Raw genomic sequence first — 15,436 nt, forward strand, 5'->3', positions numbered from 1 at the left:
TTTTTTTCGTAGGTTACCCTGGTCATGGTATTTTGTCACAGTGATAGAAAAGGAAGGCAGAGGGTTTTCTTGATGTTGTAACCAAACACCTGAGAAGAAGCAACTCGTGGGGTGGGGAGTTACTTTGGCTCATGGCCTGGAACAATACAGTCGATTTGAGGCAGAGAAGGCAGCTCTGTAAAAGAGCCTGTGGCCAGAATTCTCCTCCTCTCACTGGGGTAAGAACCAGGAAGAGATGAAACTGACTCTGGATTTGTCTTCTCTTTTTGATGTAGTCTGGAGCCCCAGCCTGTGGATGGCGCCACTCACTTTCAGCGTGAATTATTATCTCTTAGAGATAAACCTCTCTAGGGTTACTCTCATAGACACGGCTGGAGGTGTGTTTCTAGGTAATTCTAAATCCACCTAAGTTGACAAGCAAAATTAGCCATCGTAAAGCATGTGCGTGCGTGTGTGCACATGTGTGTGCCCATACTTGAGTGTGTGTGTGTGTGTGTGTGTGTGACTTAATTGCGATGTATTGATAGTTCTACAGCTATTCCCACAATCAATTTTAGGATACTTTCATTATCCCAGAAGGAATTCTGTATTGTTCAGTCACTCCTCATCCAGTCCCTGTATCTACTCCCCGACACTCAAGCTTTAATCTAGTAGCACTGGGAAAGGAAGTTTTACAAATTTTCTTATCAGAGATGCTTTACAAGTTAGCACTAGCCAACACTTTCTGTTGGTGTATGATGCTAGGCTTACTATACAACTCCAGATGTTGCCCCTCTCTCTTGCCTCCTATGTGCCTCTTGGGATCCCATCTAAGCCTTAAGCCTTCCATTCCTCTTCCTTCCCATTCATTCTTGTTGACTTACCGGGTCACAGGTCCTCTCTCCTGCTGTGCCTTCTCCACAGCTGGCCTAGAGCTGGTATCCCGGCAACTTAACTCCTCCTGCCTCTGATTGGTCTCTTATTCTCAAGCCCTTCTGCTCTGGGGATTGGCAGCTGCCATAGGGTGAGTGAAGCCTTGGGTTCAGGCTCCTGTCAGGCTCCTCTCTCTCTCTCTCTTTGGGGCCCTGGGTCCGCATCCTGGCTGCCTCTGAGTATCCCAAATTCCTGACAGAAGCTCAGCTCACAGATCTTCATTCCACACAGCTGCAAGTCTGGAAACACTTGAAGGTGAAAGAGCCCACAAATGACATGGTGGTCTGTGTGTTCTCTTCCTCTCTGGGGGCTCCAGGCTATGACGTCCTGATCTTTTCATAGTAGAAACTCTCTCTCTCTCTCTCTCTCTCTCTCTCTCTCTCACACACACACACACACATACACACACACACACGCACACACCACAGGCATGTGCTCATGTGTGTCTAACTTTTCCAGTTGTCAGCGGGAGGAAATACTAAGTAGAATTTACTATTCCTGGATGTGGAAAACCTTTTGTGTCCTTTTAAACCAACCTCCCAGTTTATGAGAATTTTAAAATAGCCTACAACATTTTAGCTGCTGTTCTGACAGCATCGTGTGGGGGAGGATATTCTCTGAGAGAGGAGTTCATAGGCAACTTGGCCATTGCATGAACACCATGAGTGTTTTCATGCCCACTAGGATGGCTATGACGTCACTAGGAGATACCCGGTCTCTGTGGTTTGAAGAAAATGCTGTTATGCAATCCAGCTGATTTGTAAGTAGAAGCATGCAAATGCCATTCCCTGCTTGTGGGGATGTCTGTGGGGCCAATGTAGGCAGGAGTTGAGAGGGTTGGGCACAGAGAACATGTGAGAGAGGATTCAGGATGGGGGGAGGGACAGAAAAATCACATTTACGAAAGAAAAAAAAGAACATTGAAGTTTCAAAAACAAACAACAACAAAAACCCACACAGTGGACTTTCCCCCAAAGCAGTATTCTAACTTCTAAATGAGCAGTGATAACTGCTCATTTGCTAAATTTCTGTGTTTTCTGCAAATTTAAAGTGAGGCCAGCCCTTCCTGTTTGTATTTAATTTGCCACTGTGAGCCAAGGAAAGGAAAAACTGTGAGTTGCTTGCTTTTTTTTTTTTTTTTTCCAGAGGGGAAAAGCAGCTATGGGGTAGATTTCCAAGTCACATGGCTAGCCAGCTGGTGCCACAGTGATCAAGCCCAGCTTGCTTAGGGCCCTTCAGTGAGATGTAAAACCAAGTTACTCTCAGCTCCTCCCAAACAGTTATGTGTGTCTTCTTTAGGCCAGGAAAGGGGTTCCTGCCTCTGGCCCACTGTTGGGTCCTGGCTCCAGCCCACCCATGCTGATCTTTTTGTTTTTTTTTTTTTAATTATTATTTTTAAATTTAATTTAATTTTCCCCTTTTCACTTTACATCCCACTCACTGCCCCCCTCCCGGTCACCCCCTCCCTCCATCCTTCCCCCTCCATCCTCCCCTCCTCCTCTAAAAAGAAGCCTCTAGGGTATCCCCCCACCCTGGCACTTCAAGTCTCTCTGAGGCTAGGTGCTTCCTCTCCTACTGAGGCCGGACAAGGCAGCCCAGCTACAAGAACATATCCCTCATACAGGCAACAGCTGTTGGGATAGCCCCCGCTCCAGTTGTTCATTCTCTGAGAGGCTTCACCCAGCAGCTGTCTCAGACAGATGCAGACACCCACAGCCAAACAGTGGCTGGAGCTTGGGGACTCTTATGGAAGAACAGGAGGAAGGATTGCAGCCCCTACGGGAGTAGGAACTCCACAGGAAGACCAACAGAGTCAACTCACCTGAACCCTTTGAGGCTCTCAAAGTCTGAACCACCAACCAAAGAACATACACAGGCTGGACCTAGGCCTCCCCACACATTTGTAGCAGATGTGCCTCTTGGCCTTCATGTAGGTCCCAAACAACTGGAACGGGAGCTATCCCAAAAGAGATAGTCTTGTTTTAAACCTTCCCAGCGTGTTCCCAACCCTACTGCCACCAATACCATTGTGCTTCAGCTAGCAAACCTTTCCAGACACAGCCTGCAGGATCATGTTAACTCTCTCCCTGTGCTTCCTAGCTTTTATCATGGGGTTCATTCAGCCTTAGGCAGGGACATCAGGGAACTGATTTTTTCACGAGCCACCCTGCCCCTGCCCCTGCCCCTGCCCCTGCCCCTGCCCCTGCCCCTGCCCCTGCCCCTGCCCCTGCCCCTGCCCCTGCCCCTGCCCCTGCCCCTGCCCCTGCCCCTGCCCCTGCCCCTGCCCCTGCCCATGAGGCCGACTTTTCTGTCTTTGGGTCTATACGGTCACTAACATCTCTAAGCTTCTTGTGCACTGCTGTACCAGCTGAGCCTTAGGCCTGATGTCTTGGCACAAGTCCTTCTGTTTTACAGCTCAGCCAAGGAGTACCTCTTCTGGGAAGCTTGCCAGGCCTTTAAGAATCAGGTGTGAACTTCCCTTGTGTCCTCAAAGTCACCTCTTCCCTAGTGCATGCTGTAGGACATTGTCATGGCTTGGCTTTTCCCTCTAGAACTGTTAATTCCCTCCAGGTCTTTCATGTCTGTGTCCTTGCTGCCCAGCACACTGCCTGGCATAAAGTAAGCACCCAATAAATTTCAACTGGAGTACGTGTTACATTCCTTATTAAAAACCCCAGCCACGGCCGGCTCTGCCACCACCAGCCTGGGTGTCCTCCGTAAGCATGCCTTCTTCTTTCAAAGTAGAAGTGTTCTAATGCCTTTAGCAGGAAAAGATAGATTCCCGTCTCTCTTCAGATGAGGCTTAATATGTGTTCAACAACTAAGGTCTCCCTCCGTGGCAGTAATTTGTTTTGTAGAGGGGTAGTGTACGCCTGTAATTTCCTGCACTCTGGAGGCGGCGGCAAAACAAGGAGGAGTCATCTTTGACTGCATAGAAACTTTGAGCCAGTCTGGGGTATATGTTTCCTTGCCTCAGAGGAGAAGAAAAAGGAAAAAGAAAATGAAAAATCAGCGTGTAGTAGCAACTTTTTAAGTAGTAAAATTTGAGTCACTGTGGTGAATGCCAGAGAGCCACAGACTTCTATTCTGGCCGGTCCCTCCACTTAATGTGGTGCGGAACAGAAGGAAGCAGGACTTCCAAAAACTGATGGGGAAACCCCCAAATAGTCTGCTATTTTCCCTCTGCAGCTTGGAGCAGACCAGTCCAGCAACAGGAGAGGCTAGGCTTCTGCAGGGCCTGTTTCTGATCCCTGCACCCTCCTCTGTCCCCCACGCCCCCCCCCACACACACACCACCACTCAATGTGGTTTGAGTTCCCGGCTGCTCCCAGCTACTGCATTGCAAAGTAAGAAGCTGCTTTTCAAACTCATGGATTAAAGTAGGCTCATGCAGTTGCCACCAGAGAATACCATCCACCTACCTTAGATGTCAGCTTGTATTCATGATCCAAACTCAGATACACCACGACTAAGGTCTCCCTCCTCGGCAGTCACTGTGTGTGGTCATAAACTTACAAACAGCCTTACTTCATGTCTTTATTTCCTAGCTACCAATTATTCATTCATTTTTTGAGGGGGGTGTATTGTGCTCTTGTGGGGGGCTGTTGGAGGCTATGCTGTGTGTGTGTGTGTGTGTGTGTGTGTGCTCTCTTGTGTATGGTGGCGCGGGGGGGGGGGGGGCGGGTGGGAAGGGGTGCTCACATGTGCCTATAGAAGCCAGAGTGTCTTCCTCTCTCATCTTCGACCTTTGTTTTTGAGACAGGATCTCTCAGTGAACCTGCACTTTGCCATTTTGCCTAGATCTGCCAGTCTGCACCTCCCCTGCACTAGGGTTACAAGGGTACACCAATATGCCCCTCTTTGCCGGGGACCCAAACTCAGGCTTGTGGGACAAGAAATTTCTCTGTCAAACCATCTGCCAAGTCCCAGAGCGAGGCATTTTTAAAAGAGGCTGCTGGAACCTGATGTGATCTGAATGTTTTTTTTTAAATAGCACTTTATGAGCTAGGCGATTGCACACACCCACCTGTGTACGCAGCACTCCAGCAACTGGGTCGGGAAAGTCCTGAGATTGAGGTCAGCCTACACTGTGCATAACACAGCCCCAAACAGCTACCCAGGCAAGAAATTCATCAGATTGAGGTCAGCCCATACTGTGCACAGCACACGCAAAGCCGGTCCTAACCAGCTGCACAATGAGACCCTCGACACAACAACAAGCAAGGTGTTTAATGGACAGCAAGGAAATCTCCTTTGCTTTTGGTTCCTGGAAGTCTGGTCCTGCCATATATGGAACTCTGGGGTGGAGCTCCTGGGTCTCTGTTATGCCCCTCTGTAAAAGGCAAACAGTAATCCACCCACCATACATTGTGAGAATTCAGTAAAATGAGGTTAAATCAAACTTTAGGGAAAGCCCTGAAATGTGCACAGTGGTCCAGTAATGTGCCAGGAGTGCTGCCTCTCCCCTGCTCTCATCTTCCCTCATGCCCAGAGTAACAGTGTCCTTGTGGACTTACTTTGACATGAAATATCTAAATATTAAAGTGCAAGACCGTGAAATAGTTAACCGACCTCAAAGAAACACCAAGAATGCATCCACAAACGTGCAAATTTGGCATCTGTTCATCCATCTTTCTACATAGCATCAACCAGCTTTGAATTCTGGTTGGAGTCAGCAAGCTAAGGGCACCTGGATCCTAGGTGCGTGTCTTGCTACTGGAAAGATCTTGAGTCTTAAAGATCTGTCCTAAGATGAAGAGTTCCAAAGAACTTTCTGGAAACTCTTTATCTAAGACGCTTACTTTGCTGGGGAGGCTGTGTGTTTTTGTCTAGGCTCAAAAATTGACTCTTTTCCCAGGTAGATGTTTTACTGAACACAGATATACATCATCTGTTTCTTGTTCACGCACCTGCCTTTGACGTCACTGTGTCCCTTTGTTCTGTTTCCCCCATACCTTGCCTCTTGGCTACATCTGACTCTCATTTCACAATACTTAGTACTGCTGACTCCCCTCCAGAACCATTACAGGAAGATTCTATCATCCAACACCTTTGAGTGCATTCTGTTCAACACCCTATCATGAGGAGATCTGTGAGAAAACACAGGGTGCCATGGCTCAGTAAACCAGGGGCCACAAGCCCCTTCTCAGACACAACTCAAGTAAAACTAGAATTGACAAGCAAAACATCGAGATGCTGTTTGATCTTGTTTTATTTTGGTGTGCCCTGCCCCCATGCTTACTAACCAGACTGCCCCACTGTGAACCAACTCTGCCACAGGCTGGCCATCCTCCCTTTGCTTCTAAAGCATATTTCATCCAAAATGGGGCTTGTTTGTCATCTTTATAGTCACATAGTGGGCATCCTTACAAAGGACACCGATGTTCCCCAGGGTGCGTGCTGAGCATAGAAATGACAGTGAGGTTGACAGCCAAGCAGCTTGGCCCATGTTCTCTCATACTGGATGAGAGTCTGTCCCCAGCTGTCCCCAGGGGCAGCCATAGTTACCTCTGTGGGAGGGAATTGACTGTTGTAAAAGGTTGGAGAAAGCTCTCTTTTGGGAACTTCCTGAGACATTTGGAACACTCCACCATTTTGAACACAAGGAGACTCCAATTCTAACTCCTCCAGACTTCACAGAGAATAGTGTAAATTCATGGGCCGTTTATTCAAGCCTCCTATTGACAAGCAAAATAGTAAGATGCAGTTTAACCCTGCTTTATTTTGGTGTGCACCCCCACACTTACTAACCAGACTGCCCCACTCCTAGGGAGCCCAAGTCCCATTCGGAGAACCATCTCTCCCTTCTCTTGTCCCTTACAAGGCCTTGCTCGGTTCCCCGCACCACACCCCACATTCTCCATGGAGGTCACAGAGCAGAGAGACTGGGCTGTGGTGACGACTTCCTCAGCCTTACCATTAAGGTAGACAACCCCCAGATAATGTGCTGGTCTTTAGAGCAAGACTACTGACGAGCACTATTCTTGCCTCTAATTCTCACCTGTGAGCGTGTGGTGCCTAGAGTCACCCAGAGTCAGTGCCAATATGCATGAAGATCATGAACTCAAAAGTTGAAAAGCCCCAGGTCTTTAACAAGCCTGTGTCCTGTGGAACTGAGTCATGGGTTTTCCTTGTTCCTGTCCTGTGTGGTGGTAGGATACAGGAACATGAACACAGTGTGGACCCAGCATCTTTTCTTCCCTCCTGTAGTGATTCGAAGGAGAACTCCCCCCTGCCATAGGCTCCAGGATTTGAACACTTGGTCTCCAGGTAGTAAAGTTATTTGGAAAAGTGTAGAAGATGCCGCCTTGCTTGGCGGAAATGTGTCATAGAAAGTGGGCTTTGAGATTTAAGAGTCTCCACCACTTGTGGTTCCCCCTCCTCCGCCTCAGCCCTTCCTGCTTCCGGCCGATTGCCGCTATGTTCTTCACCATGACAGACTCTAACCCTCTGAGACCATAACCCCAATAGACTCTTTTATAAGTTGCCTTGGTTATATTTTATCACAGAAACAGAAAAGGTCCATCCCACCAGTCCACCGTTCCCTTGAGCCTTGAAGTCCTTGAGTTCTAGAGAAATGAACACAAACTTGCATCTGACATCACTGATGGCTTCGCCACCACAGACACTGTTCGGGGGCAGTGTTGCTGGGTCCCTGCCCTGACAGAAAACACTAATCTCAGTGCAAAAGTGCTGTGGTAATTCGCACCCCCATGAATACAAAGGGTTAGCAAACAGAGTGCAGATATTTTCCCAGCCACCAGCTGGCACCTAAGCACATGTGGGGGACAAGTTAGGTAATGGCTTCCATATGGTATGGAGAAGGAGATTAGCATCCCTCAAGGTAGCCTGAGAAATCCCAGCCTGGCAACAGAGACCAGGACAAATTGGCCTTTGCCATGGGCCTCACCTACCTTGCCTATAAGACAAAATGTTAGCTTGTGCAGGTGGTTGTGAGGGCCACCTAAGGTGAAGGAGTGGTGTGGTGAGCGGGTCTTTGTACACAGCAGAATACTGCCCCAACAGCCCCAGATGTTCACTGCTAATGTTCCTTCCTGTTTGCTGTTACAGCGGAGGGTCCAGGATGTCATCAGCCCGATTGTGTTTGAAGCTGCCTATAGCCTGGGTGAGCACGTGACTGATGAGGAGGACCGGGAGCTGCCAGATCTGACACCAGTGCTTCGCTGGAAGAAGGGACAAAGGATCGCCCAGAAGAATCAGGTTAGAACCCGTCTAGTTTTGTTTCTGTCTCTGATAAAAGACCCTGGCAGAAAGCAACTCAGGAGAACAAGGGTTTGTTTTAGCCCTTGACTCTAGGTTACAACCCATCACTGTGGAGAAGTCAAGGCAGGCACTTGAAGCAGTGAGTCACATCAAGGCCACTGTCACTGTGGGTGACATCAACAGAGGGGAGAGAGAGAGAGAACGCATGCTTGTTTAGCACCCAATTAGCTTTTTCTACTTACACACACACACACACACACACACACACACACACGACACGCACACACATGCACAAGCACAAATGTGAAGGTAGCAAAATGTACAGGTGGCAAGCGAGCCCTGCTAGTCACTTAGACTCAGAACAAGGTACAAGGGAGATGAGGGACGGGTTGGAAGGATACAGGGTTTCTAAGTGAGTGAGGCAGAGTGCAGGGCTAGCCTTACAGTGAAGCACACAGAAAGCAGGGAGGAGAAGGCAGGAAGAGAGTCTCTCTATTAAGAACCAGACACCTGCACACAGACATGCATGCAGACAAAATAGCAATGCACATAAAGCAGAAATAAATCAATTATTTAAAAAAAAAAATAAGATGCTCTACCTCAATGAATAAGGTGGGAGAGAAACCAAGGATGACTTCGGATGTCAACCCTGTGCCTCCACTTGCAGGCACTCCTACGCACCCCCACACTTGAGCGTGCCTACACACACACTCACATGAGAACTGGCATTGACAAAGGAAAAGAAAATTCCTGGGCCCACCTAGACACATGAAATCTGAAACTAACAAGTGGCATGGGTTTCAATAAGTTAACCACTGATCCTGACACAGCTAGTTTGCGACCTGAAGAGGTAGACGTGCGAAGAGTAGCAGTTTGCCTGTGAAACAGGAAGGAGGTGGGAAGAAGCTATGGTTTAATCAACCCCTATCTGGTGTCCGGAATTCAGTGGGATAGTGCATTCATCTGGTAAACTGAGTTCTCACATCAAAATGCTTTCTAGAGACACAGAAATAATCACCAAGACAAAGACGAGCAGACATAGATAACAGTGCTTTTCCCTTCAGAGAGACCCAGTGTGGGATGTGTGGGTGGAGATTGTAGTCTTACTTTTTTTTTTTTTTTCAACCGTGTCACTCTCTGGTTGAAATTAAAATAAAAGAAAAATATTGTTCTTAGATTGGAAGGATTGCCCAGGAGCCTGAGACTTTCTAGGGAAGCCGTTCTTGCTTATTCTTCTTTGCCTGATTATGAAAAACAACAAAATTGATTCGGCTTAGCCATCTCCACCATCTCTCCATGTGGCTTCCAGATGTTGGCTCTGTCAAAGGGAAGAATAATGGGCAGCTAGCAAGGGCCACTCCAGGAAGCAGAGCTCAGGAACGAACCATCTCTGTCACCACGAGCTCAAATAGAATACAATAGTACATGGATCCCACCCCGCCCCTGTCAGTCCTCTGTCCCCTCAGGCTCAGCTACATGGCGTCTCACCTAGATGGCACACCACACCTATGGCCCTGAATAACCCCTCCACGACTTTCCTCTCAGAGTCAACAGAAACCTGAACGGTGGTACCCTGACTCTCCAGCACTCTCCACGGTCACCCATATGCTACAGTCCAGCCACCCTCAAACTTCCTGTGCTCTTCTGGCCTTGAGCCCTGCTGGCCCCTCTTCTGTGAAGGTTTCCACCCTGCTCTTCTCAAGGCCAGGCTTTATGTTTGATCACCCTAAATGTGACTACCTCAGAGAACCGTCTCAGCTCCCCCAACTCAGCTTCCTGTCTGCTCCTTCTGTGAGTTCTATCACAGTGGACTCCGTCCAATGACTTGATCATCTCCAACACGAGAGAAAAGCCCAGGGAGTGCAGAGATCTGTCTTCTCTCATTAGCTATTAATCCCTAACACCCACCTCCAAACCTGGCCTCACGTGAGTTTCTCCGCAGAAAGAGCCCTTGTGAAAGAACAAAGACCTATGCCATTCTGCAAGGCGTTTGATGATATAGGATATGCTGTGAGCTCCCTCTGGGAATCCCTCCTTGACCAGCTTGTGCTATGATAGCAGTGATTTTTGCCACAGGGGTGTGTGTGTGTGTGTGTGTGTGTGTATGAGTCAATTTTTCAAAACATTGAGTAGAGGAAATACAAACAGTGAAAGAGATGGTGTGTTGACTTTCCGTCTTAAGTTGTTTCTCTGTGGCATTTTGTCTTAGACACATAAAGGTGACTGACACAGGGAGAGGTCAGAACTAGGCAAAGGGCTTACCTAGCGTGTTTGAGGCTCGGGGTTCAGTCCTCACCACCATGGAAACCAAGTATAGTGACTGCATGCCTAGAATCCCAGTCCTCAGAAGGTGAACACAAAAGGGTCAGAAGCTCAAGGTCATCCTTGGCTACATAGCAAGCTCAAAGCCAGGCTGAGGTATAAAAGGTGCTATCTATTATTGTTTTTTAAAAAACAAAGGTCATGGCTGCACACCTTTAATCCCAGCACTCATGTGAATTTCTGTGAGTTCAAAGCCATCCTGGTCTACACAAAGTGCCAGGCCAGCCTGCTCTACATAGAGTTCCAGCTCAGTCAAGGCTGCATAGTGAGACCCTGTCTTAAATCAGGAACAGCAAAACTAACCATCTTATGGTTCCTCCATCTGGACAAAACTGAAGCAGAGCTGAAATTTCTGAAACCACCATGCACTCTTACTGTGGGCCTCATGAGCAGTGCTATTGGGTTTTATAGAATAAAAACTGAATTGGGACAGAGAAACCTAATCTCAGGTTAGGGCAATTACACCGTTTACAAATTGCTAAAATACCCTGGCAGGTGTGGTGGTTTGAATAAGAATGGCCCCCCATAAGTAACTGAATGTTTAGTCATCAGGAAGTGGCACTATTTGAGAAGGATTAAGAGGTGTGGCCATAGTTGGAGTAGGTGTAGCCTTGTTGGAGTAGGTGTGGCCTTCTTAGAGTAGGTGTGGCTTTGTTGCTAGAGGAAGCATGTCATTGAGGCTGGGCTTTGAAGTTTCAAAAGCCCAACCTAGCCCTGGTTTCCTCTCTTCCTCTCTGTCCATGAATCATGATATAGCTCTCAACTACTGTTCCGGCACCTGCCTGTGTGCCACCACCCTCCTTGGTACCATGGTAATGGACAAAACTGAGATTGTAAGCAAGTCCCTAGTTAAATGCCTTGGTCGTGGTGTCTCTTCACAGCAATAGAACAATGATTAAGACACCAGATGGCAAAGGTTCATATATCAATTGCACCTAGCTGGGGCCTCTCATAGCTGGGCAGTACTGTGAAGGAATATTAAGTCAGAAATGTCATGTCTGTGGTTCAGGCAAATGCTACGGTATGAGGCAGAGACCTGCAGTGAAGTCATGTAGTGAATTGGAATCCATTTTGCTTGTTTGCCTTTAAATACAGCCTTCTTGATTAGTCCCCTTGGGTGGGATTTGAAACACATTTACTCCTACCCAACCCGATCATTCCACCTTTCAAAGGCTTCAGCCTGGGACTTGGTTACCTTAGCAACCTTATATACAGTGTACAGCCCATGTACATAATTGTAGTTTAATTTAAAAGAAGAATTGCCTGTCTAAGAAACTGGCCCTTCGCTGAACCTAACAGACACACGTAATACTTACCCTTTCTGTTACCTGAGAAGGGGGGATTTTTCTAGTATGGATGTGGTAGTTGAAATGGGTCCCTCAAGGGCTGAGGAGCGGGAGCCACCCAGTGAGTTTCCTCACTCCCATGTCCAGGTTGCTGCTTCGGCATCATGGGGGAAGCTCAGAGCCCTGCCTCTGTGGCAGGTGCCATTAGAACCAGATGCACCTATGTCAAACCACAGCCCAAAGGTGGTGAAGAATTCATTAGGTAAATATTACACAGCAGGAGTCAGCAAGCCCTAGCCTGTGGCCAAGTCTGTTTTTGTGAATAAAGTTTGTGTGCTATAGTAGGAGGGGAGGGTAGATCAGTGGCAGAAAAGCTTTGCTGCACAAACATTAGAAACACATTCAGACCCAAGAGTCCATAGAAATCCTGGATGGGATTGGTGGCCTGCCTGTAATTCCAGCCTTCATAAGGTATGAATAGACAGGCAGTCCTCTGAACATGCTACCTAGGGAGACTGGCCATATATGTGAGCTGCCTCGAAGAATAGGGAGAAGAATGATCAAGGATTATTCCCAGAATCAACCTCTGGCCTCCACACGCATGCCCACACACATGCAAGCATGTATAATCACACGCCTAAAACACACATGAAGACAGAAAAAGGATTGTCACCATATGCCCGTGCCTAGCCACAGGCAATGACCACATGATGTGTCTGTCTGTTGAGTCACTGGAAGAAAGACAGCAAAGGCCACAAACTCAGTGATGTCCTATCTCACTCTTCCTAGCCAAAATTTGCTAGCCCCATCTTAAAAAAAAAAAAAAAATCAAGTAAGGGTTCAGTGAGAAATAAGAAAAGGGATTTGCTGGATAAAAGTGTAATCTCCAGGGGTATCCAGGGTGAAGAGTCGGGTGAGGATAGAAGCCAGAAGAAGAACCTAAGCTGGAGGCTGCCGGGCACACTGCTCCTTAGCCTCTGAAGTCTGAGGCAGGAAGTGATTATCTCTGGGGAGAGGTTTTAGCTTCCTGTAACAAGGAGAGATTAGATCAGCCCTCATGGCTAGGAAGGCTGCTTCCAGGGAAGTGAGCAGTCAAGGCCATGCAGACCTGTAGGTAGAGGCTGGAGGACAAGAGAGAAGAGACTCCAGCCAAGCGGAGCATGGCCTGGTCTGATGGAAGTGCCACACTTGCATTTTCCAGAGGACTTTGGGTACAGGTAGAAGTAACTTGACGGGTTTCTCAGGGACCAAATTTACAGCTGTTGTGATTGCTACCTGAGAGGAACACTCTAGCTGGGCCATTACCTTAAAGTCATACTCTCTGTGCTTCACACCAAGGAGAACTTTTTTCATTATTCCTGGAAACTCTGTCCTCATCCAGCGTGTTGTAGCTGTGCTGTGCCAGCCGTCTTGCCTCCAGAGATGATTCCTAGGAAACACATTGGCCATTTTCCCAGAAGAGATTAGTCCAGGTCCAGGCACAGGAATCAAATTTCAACCTCAGCATACAAATGTGTGGACATGTGTGGCCAATGTGTGTGGATGCACATACATACACACACACACACACACACACACACACACAGAGAGAGAGAGAGAGAGAGAGAGAGAGAGAGAGAGAGAGAGAGAGAGAGGAAAACACCACTCATTCTCTGGTGTTGGGTAGAAGACTCTTGATTTAATAGTATGCCACTGTTTTGACCCTTAAACCAACTACTTTCCCAACTTGACTTGAAAGGGGCTTCACTCAACCCAGGTTCTAAATTGTACATCCTGCTCTTGTGTTCAATGGTCCTGACTTAAGGAAGACTATTGGGTTGGCAGAATGTTCCATGAACACCCTAGTAACAGATTATTAAATCTAGTGCTGCACAAAAAAAAAAAAAAACAAAAAACAAAAAAAAACAAAAAAAAACAAAACACTTAGAAATTTGGCTCCCATTAAGAGTTGAGGATCTTATACATTCGTCATTTCTTTTTTAATTTACCTGTTGTTGGGTTGTTGCCATATTGTTGCTGTTGAGAACAGTGATGTAAGAAGCATGAGAATATAGCCATCTCCCCAAGGTACATATAGCTCCCACAGCACACACATGTGAACATGTGCATGCCCACATGCACACACGTGCACATGTTAATTAAAGATGGTATCTGTAATGACTGTGAATAGACGAAACTCCTGCAAATAAAACATATAGAGTGACAGGATAGGTTAAAACACACAGAAAATCAAACTGTCTGCCAGAAATTTACTCCTGGTCCAAGAGTGTATATATGGGCAGGGGGGAAAAACCTGTGTGAATGTTAACCAAAGAAAATCAAGTGTAGCTCACACACATAGGCTTACTTGAAGTAGACGTTAAGGGCAAGAGTTGTCTTTGAAGGCAGTGAGGCTCTTTACATAGAAATAAAAGTGTCAGAGGGGCTGTCAGCATGTAAGCCCCCACATCAGGAAAGTTACATACATAGAACAAATACTGACAGACCTGACAGTGACACAAAACTCAACCCTGGCACCTTACTTTCAGCTATGAGTAGATAGAGGTTCTACCCAGAAGACTTCTGTCTTCATTACTGTTTTATTGCTGTAATAAGACAACATGATCAAGGCAAACTTAGAAAATAAAACATTTGACTAGGGGCTTTCTTACAGTTTCAGAAGGTGAGTCCATGACCATCATGGCGGAAAGCATAGAGTCAGGTAAGCAGGCAGGCAGCAGGCAGGCAGCAGGCAGGCAGGCAGGCAGACAGGCAGACAGGCAGGCAGGCAGGCAGGCAGACAGGCAGGCAGGTGCCAAAGATCAGGTTTGACATCAGAAGGTTAATTGGGGCAGGCAGAGAAAAGGGGAAAGGCGTTAGCAATTGGGGTCATAGTGATAGCAGCTGATGGGTGCACTGACAGCGACGGGCAATTTACAGGGTCAGTACTATTGATGGGACAAAACTTAACTATCTGGGGCTGGCAAGAATACTCAGGGAGAACTCTGAATTCTTTTCATTCTTAAGTGTCCGTGCATATAGACAGACAAACAGATATACACTTGGTGGATGGGGCCCCAAAAGTCACACACTATTCCTTCTCTCTGGTGATTAATACCGTCTTAGACAAAAGTTCCTTATAAAATTACCTCATAGATAAAATGTTACACAAAGGGAGAGTTACAGAAAGGTCTCAATAGTAAGTTCAAAGCAGTGTTTCATTCTGTATAGCTTATTATAAGTTCAAAGCAACAGTTTCCCACAGCCTTGCTTTATCATGGTGCACACCTGTGGCCTCATCTTGGCCTAGAATGAATGTTTTTCCTTGATCACAAATCTGTCCCAAGCCTATATCTCTTCTTAGTGTAATTTATAAAGGCTCACTGTGTTCCTTATTATGCAGCCTTTGCTTGCTATTCTGTGAGGAGATGGTGCATTCTAGTCTTGATTCTAACTTTATTACGTCTTTTGGCAAAACAACTAAAACCATTTTTCTTAAACTTTCTTCTTAAAATTCTTTGAAACAAATTAGGGACTCTATAAAGTCATTAATTCATCTAAACAGCATTAGTTCACAAAAGTTCATCTTCATGTTGATCTGCAGGAAATTTGCCCAATAGGGGGGGGCTAATGCTCGGGAACCGTTAGGCCTGTAATAATGGCAGGAAAGGCATATCAGCAGAGAGAAGCAATACTGGGATGAAGTCACTGTG

General features: G+C 46.9%; 1 protein-coding gene across 2 annotated transcripts in view; it reads left to right on the forward strand.

Annotated features, from left to right (window-relative positions):
- Itga9 (integrin subunit alpha 9) overlaps positions 1 to 15,436 on the forward strand; it is a 295,010-nt gene that overhangs the window by 160,756 nt on the left and 118,818 nt on the right. For both annotated transcript variants that reach the window (XM_034484311.2, XM_076917769.1), the window contains one exon: positions 7,984 to 8,133. In XM_034484311.2, coding sequence (XP_034340202.1) covers positions 7,984 to 8,133 — 150 coding nt within the window. The remainder of the gene's footprint in view (positions 1 to 7,983; positions 8,134 to 15,436) is intronic.

Source organism: Arvicanthis niloticus, chromosome 21 (assembly GCF_011762505.2).
Source record: "Arvicanthis niloticus isolate mArvNil1 chromosome 21, mArvNil1.pat.X, whole genome shotgun sequence".
Taxonomy (NCBI): Eukaryota; Metazoa; Chordata; class Mammalia; order Rodentia; family Muridae; genus Arvicanthis; species Arvicanthis niloticus.